This window comes from Lygodium microphyllum, chromosome 10 (assembly GCF_053477565.2).
Source record: "Lygodium microphyllum isolate KBCC chromosome 10, Lygodium_microphyllum_v1.1.10, whole genome shotgun sequence".
NCBI lineage: Eukaryota > Viridiplantae > Streptophyta > Polypodiopsida > Schizaeales > Lygodiaceae > Lygodium > Lygodium microphyllum.
Window position 1 is genome coordinate 131,866,887 of NC_141144.1, and position 13,863 is coordinate 131,880,749.

The following is a 13,863-nucleotide window of genomic DNA, read 5'->3' on the forward strand; positions in this document are numbered from 1 at the left end:
AGGTTTTGTGGCCAACTGATCAATATGGGGCATTCGCATCGAGCAACTAGCAGAGACTGTGTGTTGCGTGTTCGTAGGGACATGCTTACATCCACAAGGTATGAGCTACGTCAGGTTGCTAGACTCAGGGCTCGGAAAGGGATTTTAGATTGTGGTAGATCCATTCATAGAGATATTGAAAACCTGACGTTCCATATGGAGATTCTAAGTGGTCATCATGAACTAGGCCAACCACAGTTTGGTATAGATGTGGCTAATGTTTTGCCATCACCGAATAGAACCATTAGGGGATTTCAAGCCCCGCGACAGTTTGGTGTGGATTTGACGAATGCTTTGCCATCAGTGGGTGGTTGCAATGGTCTTAATCATGTGATTTTCGAGTCACATGTTAATAATGTTTCAATGTCTAAGTGCCAACATGGGAGAATTCTTAGTGGAGTGGTTTGTGAGAATGTGTCTCGCCATGTTGAATTTGTAAATGGGGATAATGAGCCAGCTGAACAACATGTTGGTTTAGATTTTGGAAATCACCACAATGTGAAAAATTCCGTGGCTAATGAGTCACGTGTTCATAATATTGTTGTTTTTGATCCCCATAGTGGTGGATTGTGCTCCATTTTAAATGCTTTGCCTGCAACAGATGTTCACCCAGCAACGTCAATACTACTATTTCAAGAGCCGGATGTGCATTCCATGGGGAGTCTTTGTGTGATGTGTGAAAGGTGTTTAGCTAAGTTGTGGAGATGGGAGACTCGGGTGCAAGGGTCGATTTTGTTTGGAAGGCACTGTTGTCGAAATGGAAAAGTAATGTTGCCACCATTGCAACATCCACCACAGCCATTGCATGATTTGTTGCATGGTATGCACCCTTAGAGTAGGATATTTAAAAACAGCATACGAGCATACAACAGTGCTCTTGCATTTGTATTACTCGGGGCTAATGTTGACAAGCTACTTGTTATTGGGAATGGTTACACCTTTAGAGTGCATGGCTTTGTTTATCATCGTATAAGTACTTTGCTTCCTGATGTGCAGCGTCAAGAAAGGCCAAGATTTGCACAACTCTATGTTTATGATACTGAGCATGAGTTGCTTAATAGGATAGGGGTTATCCATGATTTATTACCAAATTTGTTGGGGGAGCTTCAATGTATGATGCATCAACACAACATATATGCACATGCTTTTAGGTTAGTGGGTTTGCAATTGTAAAATAATCCCGTGCAATAACTAAGAATGAGAAATTTTTGGTGTTCAAAGAACCAGTAAATAATACTCTGCTCCTGCAGCAATTGAGGTTGCAGCTATCATGCCAGGGCAGGGTGACGAGGGTACTCTTGATCGTCGGGATATTCATGTTTACACTCGGGGTGGTTGACATGTTGCTATTTCAAACTTGCATAGAGCATATATGCCAATGCTATATGTCCTCCTTTTTCCTATGGGAGATGATGGTTGGCATATAAAGGTTTATTGACGACTATGCGGAGATGCTAGTTTTGCATACATGTGAATTGCTCTCTGTGCCCTGTTTGGTTGACGTATACTTTCTTGGAAGTATATTTTTTTCATATTTCACTATTTATTTAACTTTTGCAGATGCCTACCCTAGAGTGGCACTATTACCTAGCTTCTGACTATCAAAAGGAGCTACAGTGCACGTTACTCACTCTAGCTCCTGATAATATCATAAGAATGACACTTGCAAGGGTTATCGAGCATTTATATGATGATGTTAATATCGATATCAAGCTCCCAGTTTTTATTGAAGTTGTATATTGTGGATACACGCAATGTTTTTGGGTACATATGTACGAGGTTGACCATAATAAGAGATTTCAATGCTCTCATACTGATAAGATACCGAGGCATTGGTTCAAATATGGGTTCAAGGATTTGAGTTGTTTTGTGACACCGCATCAACGTTTGTCAGTACCTACAGAGTGGTTCACAAATGTTCGACCATGTATTATTATTGTTGGGATGGAATGATCTTTGTTAGTTGTTCCACGTACTTATATTGTAATTTTTGTTCCAATGCAGGTGGTAAAGAGAGAGATATGACTATTGCATAGCCCATGCGATTACCAATGGAAACTGTGGGATCGTTCCCTGCTTCGCCTTCACATATTTTGCTCAAGGAGGAGATTTTGTTAATGATTCCTCAAAGAAAAGGAAGCTTTCTTTTCATTAGGCATATTGGAGACATTGTTTTTTTTTGTTGGCATTGGCCATTTGCCTATGGTACTTAGAAACACGTCGGTGCCTTATGCTTGGCCTTTGTGGCTTCATTTTGACTAGGTCTCTTATAGAAATTCTTTTTGTGGTACTTGATCTTTGTCTCAATTATGTCCCATTTTAGTGTAACGTTATTGTTCCATGTACTTATATTGTGATTTTTGTTCCAATGCAAGTGGTAAAGAGAGAGGTAGGACTACTATATCGCCCATGAGATTACCAATGGAAACTATGGGATCATTCCCGGCTTCGCCTTCGCACGTTTTGCTCAACGAGGAAGATTTTGTTAATGATTACTCAAAGAAGAGGAAGCTTTGTTTCTATTAGGCATATTCGAGACATTGTCTTTTTTTGTTGGCATCGGTAATTTGCCTATGGTGCTTAGAAACAGTTGCGTGCCTTATACTTGGCCTTTGTGGCTTCGTTTTCACTAGGTCTCTTATAGAAATTCTTTTCGTGGTACTTGGTCTTTGTCTTGATTATGGCCTGTTTCAGTATTACGTTGTTGTTTCTAAGTATCGCGTGTGCAAGCATATAATTGCTTACATTGATGTCGAGAGGAAAGTTTGTAAGTATGGTGCATGGAAGAGATTGTTTCTATGTCTGGCATTTTGTGTTACAAGTTTTTTAAACTACTTTTAGTTTTAAGTTTTGTGTGTGTGTGAGACAGAGAGAGAGGGTGCTTAGAGAGAATTGGGGAGAGAGAGAGAGAGAGAGAGAGAGAGAGAGTCTCTTATAGAAATTCTTTTCGTGGTACTTGGTCTTTGTCTCGATTATGACCCGTTTTAGTATTACATTGTTGTTTTTAAGTATCGCGTGTGCAAGCATATGATTGCTTACATTGATGTCGAGAGGAAAGTTTGTAAGTATGGTGCATGGAAGAGATTGTTTCTACGTTTGACATTTTGTGTTAAATTTTTTAAACTACTTTTAGTTTTAAGTTTTGTGTGTGTGTGTGTGTGAGATAAAAAGAGAGGGTGCTTAAAGAGAATTGGGAGGAGAGAGAGAGAGAGAAATAAATCATATTGAAAATGAAGAGGAGAAATAGGAGGGAGAAAGAGGAAAAATGGATTATTGAGAGAAGTTGCCATGTTATCGCTTCGCGTACGAAACTGCCACGAAATGGCCTAGCGTTCTGTACATATATATATATAATGTATTTAGATATTCCTTAACCAATCACACACGAACACGTACTCTCGCTCGCTTGTGCTCTCCCCTTCTCTCTCCCCTCTTAGGACCCAGCATTCGTACCCGTGTTAATCCTATCATTTAACTGTACTTAGTCTCTCAAACTTGTCGTTGAACTGTGTGTCGCTTTCTCTGTGTATGGTGTCTGGCTCCTGGATATGGAGGCTCTATCTTCTTCCATTTTCGCAAGCCGGCTTCGGTCGATTTCATTCACGCCGTCGACCTCCTCTCGTTTCGCTTCCACGCCGTGCCTGCCTGCAGGCCTGAGTGTCCGAATGAGCGCAGTCATAACTGCAAAGAGCATCGCGCAAACATTCTCAGACCTCAAATCGCGCGGCAAGGTCGGAAATTTATCCATTTCATTCTCGAGGTCTCAAGGTTGAGTAGTCCCAAGGTCTCCGAAAGGGGAGAAAAGGTCTCCTTTACTAGATTTTCCTGCTTCTTTTAATTTGCATCAGACAATCATGACGATCCATCATTGCAAACGGATTATGCCAGTTGGTTTAGCTGGATCATTTCCATCATTTATTAATATTGCTGGTGTGGTTGCTTACAATGCCGATGATAGATCGGTGATGAGGTTATTATGCTTAATTTTGCAAAATGATGCCATCTAATGCGTCGAGGGCTAGTTTTCTGTATGGGAAATTAAAGATACATGCAACTTATAAGCTTCTGTGAGGGAGGCATGGGGCTGGCAGCCGCGTGCCCTCAATCGCATCTAGGTAGGTATGCAGTGCCTTCCCAGTAGAGGCTGTTGAACATTACAGGGAAAGAAAGGGGAAAGAGCCCATTTTCCCACATGGCTGCTCGCCCGTGACGCTGAATACTATAGGGGGAAATAAAGTTGAAAGAGCTCCTTTCCTCACATTGGAAAATGTCAAGACCTACTGGTGGGTCAGCAATATGAACTGCTACGCTGTAGTTTTTCATATGGGGAACTTAAGGATAGGTATGGAGGGTCCCTTGAATGCAGAGTACTATCTAGCTATATGAGTGTTATGGTACCTTTCACTTTGACAATTGTTTACACGGCTAAGCAGTGATGTCTCAAAAATGAGTTTAAGGATGTGTTGGGCAGATATGTTGACTAAACAATGCTGACAGCAACAGCTTGTTTTCAGGTTGCTCTCATACCCTATATAACTGCCGGAGATCCAAACTTGTCTACAACTGCTGAAGCGCTCATGGTTCTCGATAAGCATGGAGCTGACATTATAGAGCTTGGAGTTCCATATTCTGATCCGCTTGCAGATGGTTCTGTTATTCAGGTGCTTGAACATGTGAATTTGCAGAGTGAAAAAAATGCAAGAGTGAATTTTGATAGATTACAAATGTGTTGGGCCTTTTTGGCAGGCTGCTGCAACTCGAGCTCTTCAGAATGGCACCAATCTGGAAGCTGTATTGAACATGTTGACTGAGGTAGGTTCAAATTTCATCAGAGGATGTTTCATAAGAGGAAATCTATGTTTGCACCCCTGCACTCTTAGTTAAGATGGTGCATACAGAAGCCAACATTTATCGACTATGCTGTTCAAAGCACTCTTTAGGATGGTGGTTTGTGAGTGTGAGGGTCATCTCTCTCTTTCTTAGTTTTCTTATTTGCTTGGGTGCTGGTGGCAATATTACCAGGTGATACCTCACCTGGGAGCTCCTCTTATGCTGTTCATTTATTACAACCCCATTTTAAAGCGAGGAGTAAATGCTTTTCTAAATTCTATCAAAGCAGCAGGCATCACGGGTAGATGTTTTACCCTTGTTGAGCAGATTTCTAGTACTTGTTTTTTATGTGGCTCAGCTGATTAATCTGATCAACTGTGGCATTTTGGTTGCTTGCTTGGAGGTCTGGTTATACCTGATCTTCCTTTGGAGGAAACTGATGCACTAAGAAAGTTGACAGCTGAGTACAATATTGAATTGGTAACGGTCAATCTTGTTATGTTTGATTTTCAGCATGGTTTGACTTAGTTGTTTAGCATTTCTTATCTCTGGAAGTTGCTTATGCTGAAGGTATTGCTGACAACTCCAACCACGCCAAAGGGGCGAATGACTGAAATTTCTCAAGCATCTCAAGGTTTTGTTTATTTGGTGCGTTGTGAATAGTGGACTTTGTACTAAGTGCATTTCAGATTCTTGAACTTATTGCTGAACCAAGTGCAATTTTGGAACATCTAACTCAGAATAGCTAACTTGCTACCTTGATTGATCTAAGCTTGCCTCCCTACTATCTCCATTGTTGTGCATAGCGGCAGCAAGGTAGGAGTGCAACTTATTTGCAAGTGCGTATGTTGAGCAAGAGAGAAGAGGAGGTCAAGGGATCTGGATTCTGAGATTCAACTGCAAGTTGCTTGATTGATTCATTGTGTTTGCATGTCAATTTCATTTTGAGGGCTTCCCAATGTCTGATGATAAATGAAGCGCGTATAGAATCAGGACAGTCGAAAACAAGGGGTTCACCACTTTCACTATATACAGATGTGGCATGTGCTCTGATGACATGGCACTGCCATGTTGCAGTTTGAGAAGTACTAATTACTGGTGGCTTTAACCAGCGGATCAACTTCTCCTGCTGACTTTGTTTGATTCTGGATAGGCTGTTAGATTTGAACGGAGCTGGTGCGCAGATCGGATGCTGTACGCTCGCGTAGTGAATGCCGGAAGGTCCCCAAGAACAATAGAACTCTACTTTTTGCACAAAATTCAATGTAAAAAGCATGAACAACATGAACAAGAGACCAATTGGGTGCAATCTCCTCCCATGCCTTGTGTGAGCGCTCCACAAAGCATGTATTTTATGTATTATTCATCTTCAAGCTCAAATAATAGCCCAAATTACAAAATAGCAAGCTTTTAGCTTTTGAGTTTGCTTTAACACAAAATAGGAATAAAGCTAATGGGCGGCGCCCAAAGAGTCTAGCATGCCCAATACAATATCCAAGTAGAAATAACATAATTGTGCGCCCATGCGCATACAAAATAATAATAAATATCCAACGCCTCAATAAATAGGCGTGATAAAATATAGGCGCCATGCTTAAGGTATGCGCCCATCAAAATATAATCAATAAATCGAATACTCGCTATCCTCCAATGCTTTTCTCCGCCACTGCTGTTATCTCTACATATCAACTGAAGCATTCACAATCGTTAATAAAATAATACAATTAAATCGACAAAAGTGAATACCTAGCAGTCTTCAGTTACATCAATAAATCAACTGGTTAGAAATAAATCCTAACCTTAATTTATTACGAGTGCGCACTCTAAACTCATAAACGTTTATTAATTTAATATGCATTTTGCGGAATCACCCATGTACACACTAAATTAATGAAACGCCCGAAAAGGACAGGTGTCCCCATCAACTTCTCGCACAAAGAATCCACTTTGTGTATGAGCCCTGGTCATCAAAGTTTACGGAATCCACCGTAAAACCTCACGGAATCCACCGTGGCACGGAATCCACCGTGAAATATGCCTCCTGGCATCGTACCCTCGGGGTGGGATAGCAATTGACCTCAATTGCTATTAGCTTAATGTGGAGCTAACAGAGTGGGAAAAGCATTTAAGTCTCTAGCGTGCATCCATTGTGCTTCCTCTACAGGATGGTTCTTAAATTTAACTAGATATCTAGAATATCTTCGACCAGTTCTAGTGGTCATAAAATCAGTATCTATGATAGCTTCTGGTTCAAGTATTTCAGTCTCTTCCTTTAACAAAGGTGGGTTTTCATAAACAGGGTGTACAGGTAATTGGCCTCTAAAGGGTCTTAATAAACTAATGTGAAATGTGTTGTGAATTTTCCAGTGAGGTGGTAATTTTAACTTGAATGCATTGTCATTAATTTTATGAATGATCCTAAATAATCCATAGAATCTAGGGGCTAATTTCACAACTGGGTGTTTATCTACACTTTGTAGTCTATGTTTTTCTATTCTCAACGAAACATAGTCATCAACTTTGAAATTCATTGCTTGTCTTTTCTTATTGGCTTGTTTGGTATATGATTACTGGGCTTTAGCAATCATGTCTTTAACCTCATAAAAAATAGTATTATGCATACTAGCAATATCATCAGCACTCTGAATTCTATTTGACAAAGATGCAACAGGTGTAGATAATCTATAACCATAAATCACTTCAAAGGGTGTTTTCTTTGTAGATGTGTGTGGTGTATTGTTATATGCAAACTGTAATAAATGCAAATGTGTATTCCATGCCTGAGGTTTAGAAATAGTATAAGTACGTAAAACATCTAAAATAGTGCTATTAGTAGCTTCTGTTTGTCCATTAGTTTTAGGATGAAATGCAGATGAGAAATCAATTTTTGTGCTTAGGTTAGCAAACAGAGTAATCCAAAAGTTGTTACAAAATCTAGAATTACGATCAGAAATAATAACTTTTGGTAATACATGGTTAGTGAAAACAGTTTTAAAAAACAATTGTGCTGCTTGTGATGCTGTTAAAGTTTTCTTACATGGAATGAAATATGCTTGTTTACTAAACCTATCTACTACTGTCCAAATCATATCATGGTTAGATTTAGTATTAGGTAAACCAGTAATAAAATCCATAGAAATTTGTTCCCATGGTCTAGATGAAATAGATAAAGGCATAAGTAATCCATACTGTTTACCATGATGTCTCTTAACTCTTTGACAAATCAAACATTCAGAAACAAAGTTAGATACATCAGTGTCCATATGCGGCCAATAAAAATCTTCAGTTAATGTACGTAAAGTAGATATGATACCTCTATGACCTTGATATGGGAGACAATGAATCTTATTCAAAACAAAAGATCGGAATGGAACTGTAACACACAATCTCTTTTCATAAAGCATAAATCTATCATTATATGATAATGAATCAATAGGAATTAAGTTATTTTGAACTAATTTATTCCAATCAGCATGAAAAGTAATATCCTGATAATAAGTATCTTTCATAGCAATCAAAGAATCAAAAGATATAACAGAAATATTATGAATGACAGGTCTTCTACTTAATGCATCAACCACTACATTTTCTTTCCCGGGTTGGTATTGAATGATAGGATGAAAACTCTGGATAAAAGATGCCTATTTGATATGTCGGTCAGATATTTGGGGTTGGCTAAGTAAATGTCTAATACTTTGCTGATCGGTCTTAATCATAAATTCTGAACCCATTAAGTAGTGTTTCCACTGTCTTAATGCTTGTACAACAGCTAATAATTTTTTATCATATGTGGAATATTTCAGTTCAGAGGGTTTCAGCTTACAACTAGAATAGGCTATAGGATGATTGTCTTGCATAAGTACGGCTCCTATTCCTGATCCACTAGCATCGGTTACTACTAAAAAGAATGGTCTATTAAAATCAGACAACTGTAAGACAGGGGCATGGGTTAATGCATGTTTCAATAAGTCAAAGGATTTCTGTTGATTTTTGGACCAATGATAGACAATACCTTTCTTGAGAAGTTTGGTTAGTGGTAAAGCAAGTAATGAAAAATTACGTACAAACTTCCTATAGAAACTAGCAAGACCAAGGAATGATCGTAACTCATGCACATTTTTAGGTACAGGTCAATTCAATATTGCATCTATTTTCTTAGGGTCAACTTTAATTCCATCAGATGATACAATATGACCTAAATACTCAATTTCTGTTTTAAAGAATTCACTCTTTTCAGGATTTGCATACAGTTGATTATCTTTTAATTATTGAAAAACCAATGATAAATGCTTATAATATTCTTTCTCATTTTGACTAAACACCAAAATATCATCAAAGAAAACAATTACACAATACTGATATTTCAAAAATATACGGTTCATCATTCTACTAAATGTAGCAGGTGCATTAGTCAATTCAAATGGCATCACTAAAAATTCATAATGACCAAACTGTGTCCTAAATGTAGTCTTGAATATGTCTGACTTATCTAGTCTCACCTGATGATAACCAGACTTAAGGTCTATTTTACTAAATATAGCAGATCCTTGCAGTTTATCCATAAGGTCATCGACTCTAGGAATGTGATACCTATTCTTTACAGAATGTGATACCTATTCTTTACAGTGATCTTATTTAAAGCTCGATAGTCAATGCACATACGATAGGTATTATTCTTTTTCTTGACTAATAGAACAGGTGCACCAAATGGAGAACTACTAGGTCTAATCAATCCTCTATTTAGTAATTCCTCAACTTGACTTTGAATTTCTTTTTGCTCTATCTGGTTATGCCTATATGGTGCTTTGCAAGGTAGTTGTGTACCAGGAATCAAATCTATTTTATGGTCTTCCGGACGTGAAGGAGGTAAACCAGGTGGTAAATCTTCGGCAAAACAGTTTTTAAAATGTGCAAGAAATTCTTTATGCCTAGGGTGCATATGATTTTCTTTAACTTGCAGTTCATTTACCCAAATGAGATAAGATTTACTACTCTTGCGTAATACACGTTTAGCTTGAGTATGCGAAAGCAGTGGGAAAGCATTAGATGCATGTGGTATATACCATACAGTGTAATAGGTTTTCCTTGAAATTTAATATTAATTGAATGTATGGAATAATCTATATCTGGATTATGCTGATGACGCCAAGGCATACCTAAAATAATGTCACTCGACTGTAATGGAATAACTAGAAAATTTCTTCTTTCAGTGTATTGACCAATTTGAATCTCTAAGTCATTCACTTCCTGTGTACCATTATACCTAGTGCCTAAGAATGCTGCTTTGATGCGACAATGCGTAGGTACAGTCTGTAACTTCAATTCTTTTACTAGCTTTGTTGAAATAAAATCATGAGTGCTACCGTCATCATGCAAAATAATCTTTTCCTTTTCATGCACTAAACATTTCATAGTCAATAAAGAATGTGGAGTTGGCATACCTGGTAAAGTATTTGAAGGAGTAGTAGTGCCGTCCTCATCTTCCGTGAAATCAAGCATTTTTTCACGTTCTTCATCTTTCATTGCTCCAAGGTAGTTGATATGGGCAGGTGGCTTCTTCGAATGGCAATTTGCTGCTAAATGTCCAGGCTGGTGGCATTTATAGCATACTATTGGCTTGGCTTTGGTTACATTGTTTGCAATGGTAGGAAGTCTAGGGACATTAGGATTTGGCTGTGGAATAGGCTTGGGGTTTTGATTAACATTGGATGGTAAAGCAGGTGGTTTTGCCCAATTTTTACGGAAAGAGGATGAAGTGAAACGACCTTGATTAAATCTTTTTAAGTTTGAGTTGAATTGCTTAGATCCATAGTTACCATTGGCTTGGAATTGCTGTGGAAGTCTGTCTCTACCTCGCAGCTTGTCTTCAGTGTCGTGAGCTAATGAAATTGCGTCTTCAAGAGTAGCAGGCTTGAACATGTTAATTTCAGCGTAGTAATGCCCAAGGAGTCCAGACATATACTTGCGCTTGTGTATCGTGTCAGGTACGTCTTTAAGCATGCGTAGTTGGAGTAGTGCATTCCAAAAACGCTCTGTGGACTGAGGAATAGACTCACGATCTCGTTGCTGAAGAAGATCCCATTGTTTTATAGCTTTCTCATGAAATTGTGGAGGAAGGAAATTCTGCATAAACTTCTTCTTGAAATTCTCACAGGTAGCGGGACAATCTATACTCTTGCGTACTACAGTCCACCATAGAGATGCTCTATCCACTAAATGATTAGTGACACACTTGATTTTATCTTTTTCTGCATAGGTTTCCTCATGAAAATAGTCGTCAAACTGACTAATGAATGCAAGAACAGTTTTTCCCTCTCGAGTGCCATTGAAAGTACGGAATTTGAAATTTCTTTTACTTATCTTTGATTCCTTGCGGATAGTTTGAGCTTCGAGAGTCGCGTCTATGGTACGTCGGATAAGATCTTCAGATTGAGGTTCTTCTTTGTCCGTAGACGATCTTTGTAAATTTGCCAATTGAACTTGTAATGCTTGCTTAGCTCTTCGTTCTTAATCCAATTGCATCATAATTAAGTCCAGCTTTTGCTCCATCGTAGATTAAGGTAGCCTTCAGCCATTAAATCATCCATATGTGGTTCCGTCATCCTGCAAAACTCAAAAGACCTTTCTCACTCAAAATTAAGTTAGCGGGATGAGCGTAGCTCAAGTTCGGGAATACAAGGCTTATGTATGTTCGGGTGTGGCTTTCAAATCTTCGAAAAATCTGCGTTTTATCCTTCTTCGTATGCTGAAAATGCTTCAGCAAACCTGCGTATGCGTAGAGTACCTTCCAATGAACAACTTTGCAGTTCGGAGTTTCTGCGCAAGAGCAACCCTTCTATGAGTTTTGAACAGAAGTTAGTTTCGACTCCAATTGACTTGTCTGACTTGCAGAGTACCAGACTAATGTGACTTGCAGAGTTTGTAGACTTGCAGAACTTAGTTGCTTTATCGAACTTGCAGAACTTGACTTGAAAGAACTTTGAAGACTTGAATGGTTGAATGGCTTTAGGTGACTTATGGGATTAAGAGGCTTAATGCTTCTGACCAATCGTCGTTTTTAAGGACATGAATATGTCCTCGGCTCAATTTTTGGCGCTCAGAACATCCTGACATCCTTCATCACGAATCGTTTTTGAAGCTTTAGTTAAGCTTCTAATTGACTAAGCTTTATAACTTAAAGTTTAAAGCTTTTAAGCTTGGCAAAGAATATGGCTTATCTCTGTTCTTGACGACTTGATGTAGGAGAGATGGAAGTGGTCCTCCGCCTCTGCAAACCGGTCCCTCGCAGTTTGATGATGGAAACAGGGGTTCTTGATCGCCAGGAATCTGCCTGTATCGACCGTTCGCGACGAGATTGACCGTAGAGCCCGATCGTTCCAGGAGCTCCGCTTTCGCACAAGATGGGTAGCGATTAGAAGCTCTTGATCTCAGCTTCGCTCTGATACCATTGGTGCACAGATCGGATGCTGTATGCTCGCATAGTGAATGCCGGAAGGTCCCCAAGAACAATAGAACTCTACTTTTTGCACAAAATTCAATGTAAAAAGCATGAACGACATGAATAAGAGACCAATTGGGTGCAATCTCCCCCCATGCCTTGTGTGAGCGCTCCACAAAGCATGTATTTTATGTATTATTCATCTTCAAGCTTAAATAATAGCCCAAATTACCAAATAGCAAGCTTTTAGCTTTTGAGTTTGCTTTAACACAAAATAGGAATAAAGCTAATGGGCGGTGCCCAAAGAGTCTAGCATGCCCAATACAATATCCAAGTAGAAATAACATAATCGTGCGCCCATGCGCATATAAAATAATAATAAATATCCAACGCCTCAATAAATAGGCGTGACAAAATATAGGCGCCATGCCTAAGGTATGCGCCCATCAAAATATAATTAATAAATCGAATACTCGCTATCCTCCAATGCTTTCTTCCGCCACTGCTGCTATCTTTACACATCAACTGAAGCATTTACAATCGTTAATAAAATAATACAATTAAATCGACAAAAGTGAATACCTAGCAGTCTTCAGCTACATAAATAAATCAATTGGTTAGAAATAAATCCTAACCTTAATTTATTACAAGTGCGCACTCTAAACTCATAAACGTTTATTAATTTAATATGCATTTTGCGGAATCACCCATGTACACACTAAATTAATGAAACGCCCGAAAAAGACAGGCGTCCCCATCAACTTCTCGCACAAAGAATCCACTTTGTGTATGAGCCCCGGTCATCAAAGTTTACGGAATCCACCGCAAAACCTCACGGAATCCACCGTGAAATATGCCTCTTGGCATTAGGAGCTTATGCTTAGAATATCTAGCCTCTTTTTATATCTGGAAGTATGTCAACTGCATCATAAGAACACCGGGTTTTCAATCTTGAGTTGTTGGGAATAGTCTTCTCACTTTATCAGTTGAATTGAAGAGTTTCTTTGCTACATGAGTCCCAAGAAAGCATTCTGTATATTTTGCAGCCGGTAACAGGTTTTCCTGCTAGCTGTGTGAAGTTTCTTCCTCTTCACTGAGCTGGGGATGTTTTGAAGCAGCTGATTTCCATTCATTTACAACAGCATTTTTGTTGATTGTAGCAGCCTAAACTTACTGCCATTGCAGCAGTAGTCTGCATTTTACATCGGGGATCTTGGACTTATAGAAGCAGACAAGCATGCATACTCCTACCTGCAATCACAAACTAACAATCAATTAATTGCACTTCACTTCTTGTCTGCTTTTGTGTTCTGTTTGAGCTAGAATGCCAGCTATGATTAAAAATCCGAGTTAGTCATTTTGACTAACATGATTTTCCTGCTTATTCTACAGTGGTGCTAGGCTGTTCTTGTTGGCATTTCATGTATTGAGGGTGGGGCTCTGACAGCCCTTGCATTTCAGTTTCCGGCCTGTCATTTCTGTTTGAGTGCGTTCGCACTGTTTTTCAGCGATCTGGTTGAGTGCATTTCATTTTGCTATGAGGGGGCATCGGTTTT

The 13,863-nt window shown here is 39.0% G+C and overlaps 1 protein-coding gene across 1 annotated transcript in view; it reads left to right on the plus strand.

Annotated features, from left to right (window-relative positions):
* Positions 1-3,483: 3,483 nt before the first annotated feature.
* LOC148030573 (tryptophan synthase alpha chain-like) overlaps positions 3,484-13,863 on the plus strand; it is a 78,206-nt gene continuing 67,826 nt past the window's right edge. Inside the window, exons 1-6 of the mRNA XM_087686930.1 lie at positions 3,484-3,770; positions 4,554-4,700; positions 4,786-4,851; positions 5,062-5,170; positions 5,273-5,349; positions 5,440-5,517. Of these exons, the coding sequence (XP_087543056.1) occupies positions 3,588-3,770; positions 4,554-4,700; positions 4,786-4,851; positions 5,062-5,170; positions 5,273-5,349; positions 5,440-5,517 (660 nt within the window). The 5' untranslated portion in view covers positions 3,484-3,587. The remainder of the gene's footprint in view (positions 3,771-4,553; positions 4,701-4,785; positions 4,852-5,061; positions 5,171-5,272; positions 5,350-5,439; positions 5,518-13,863) is intronic.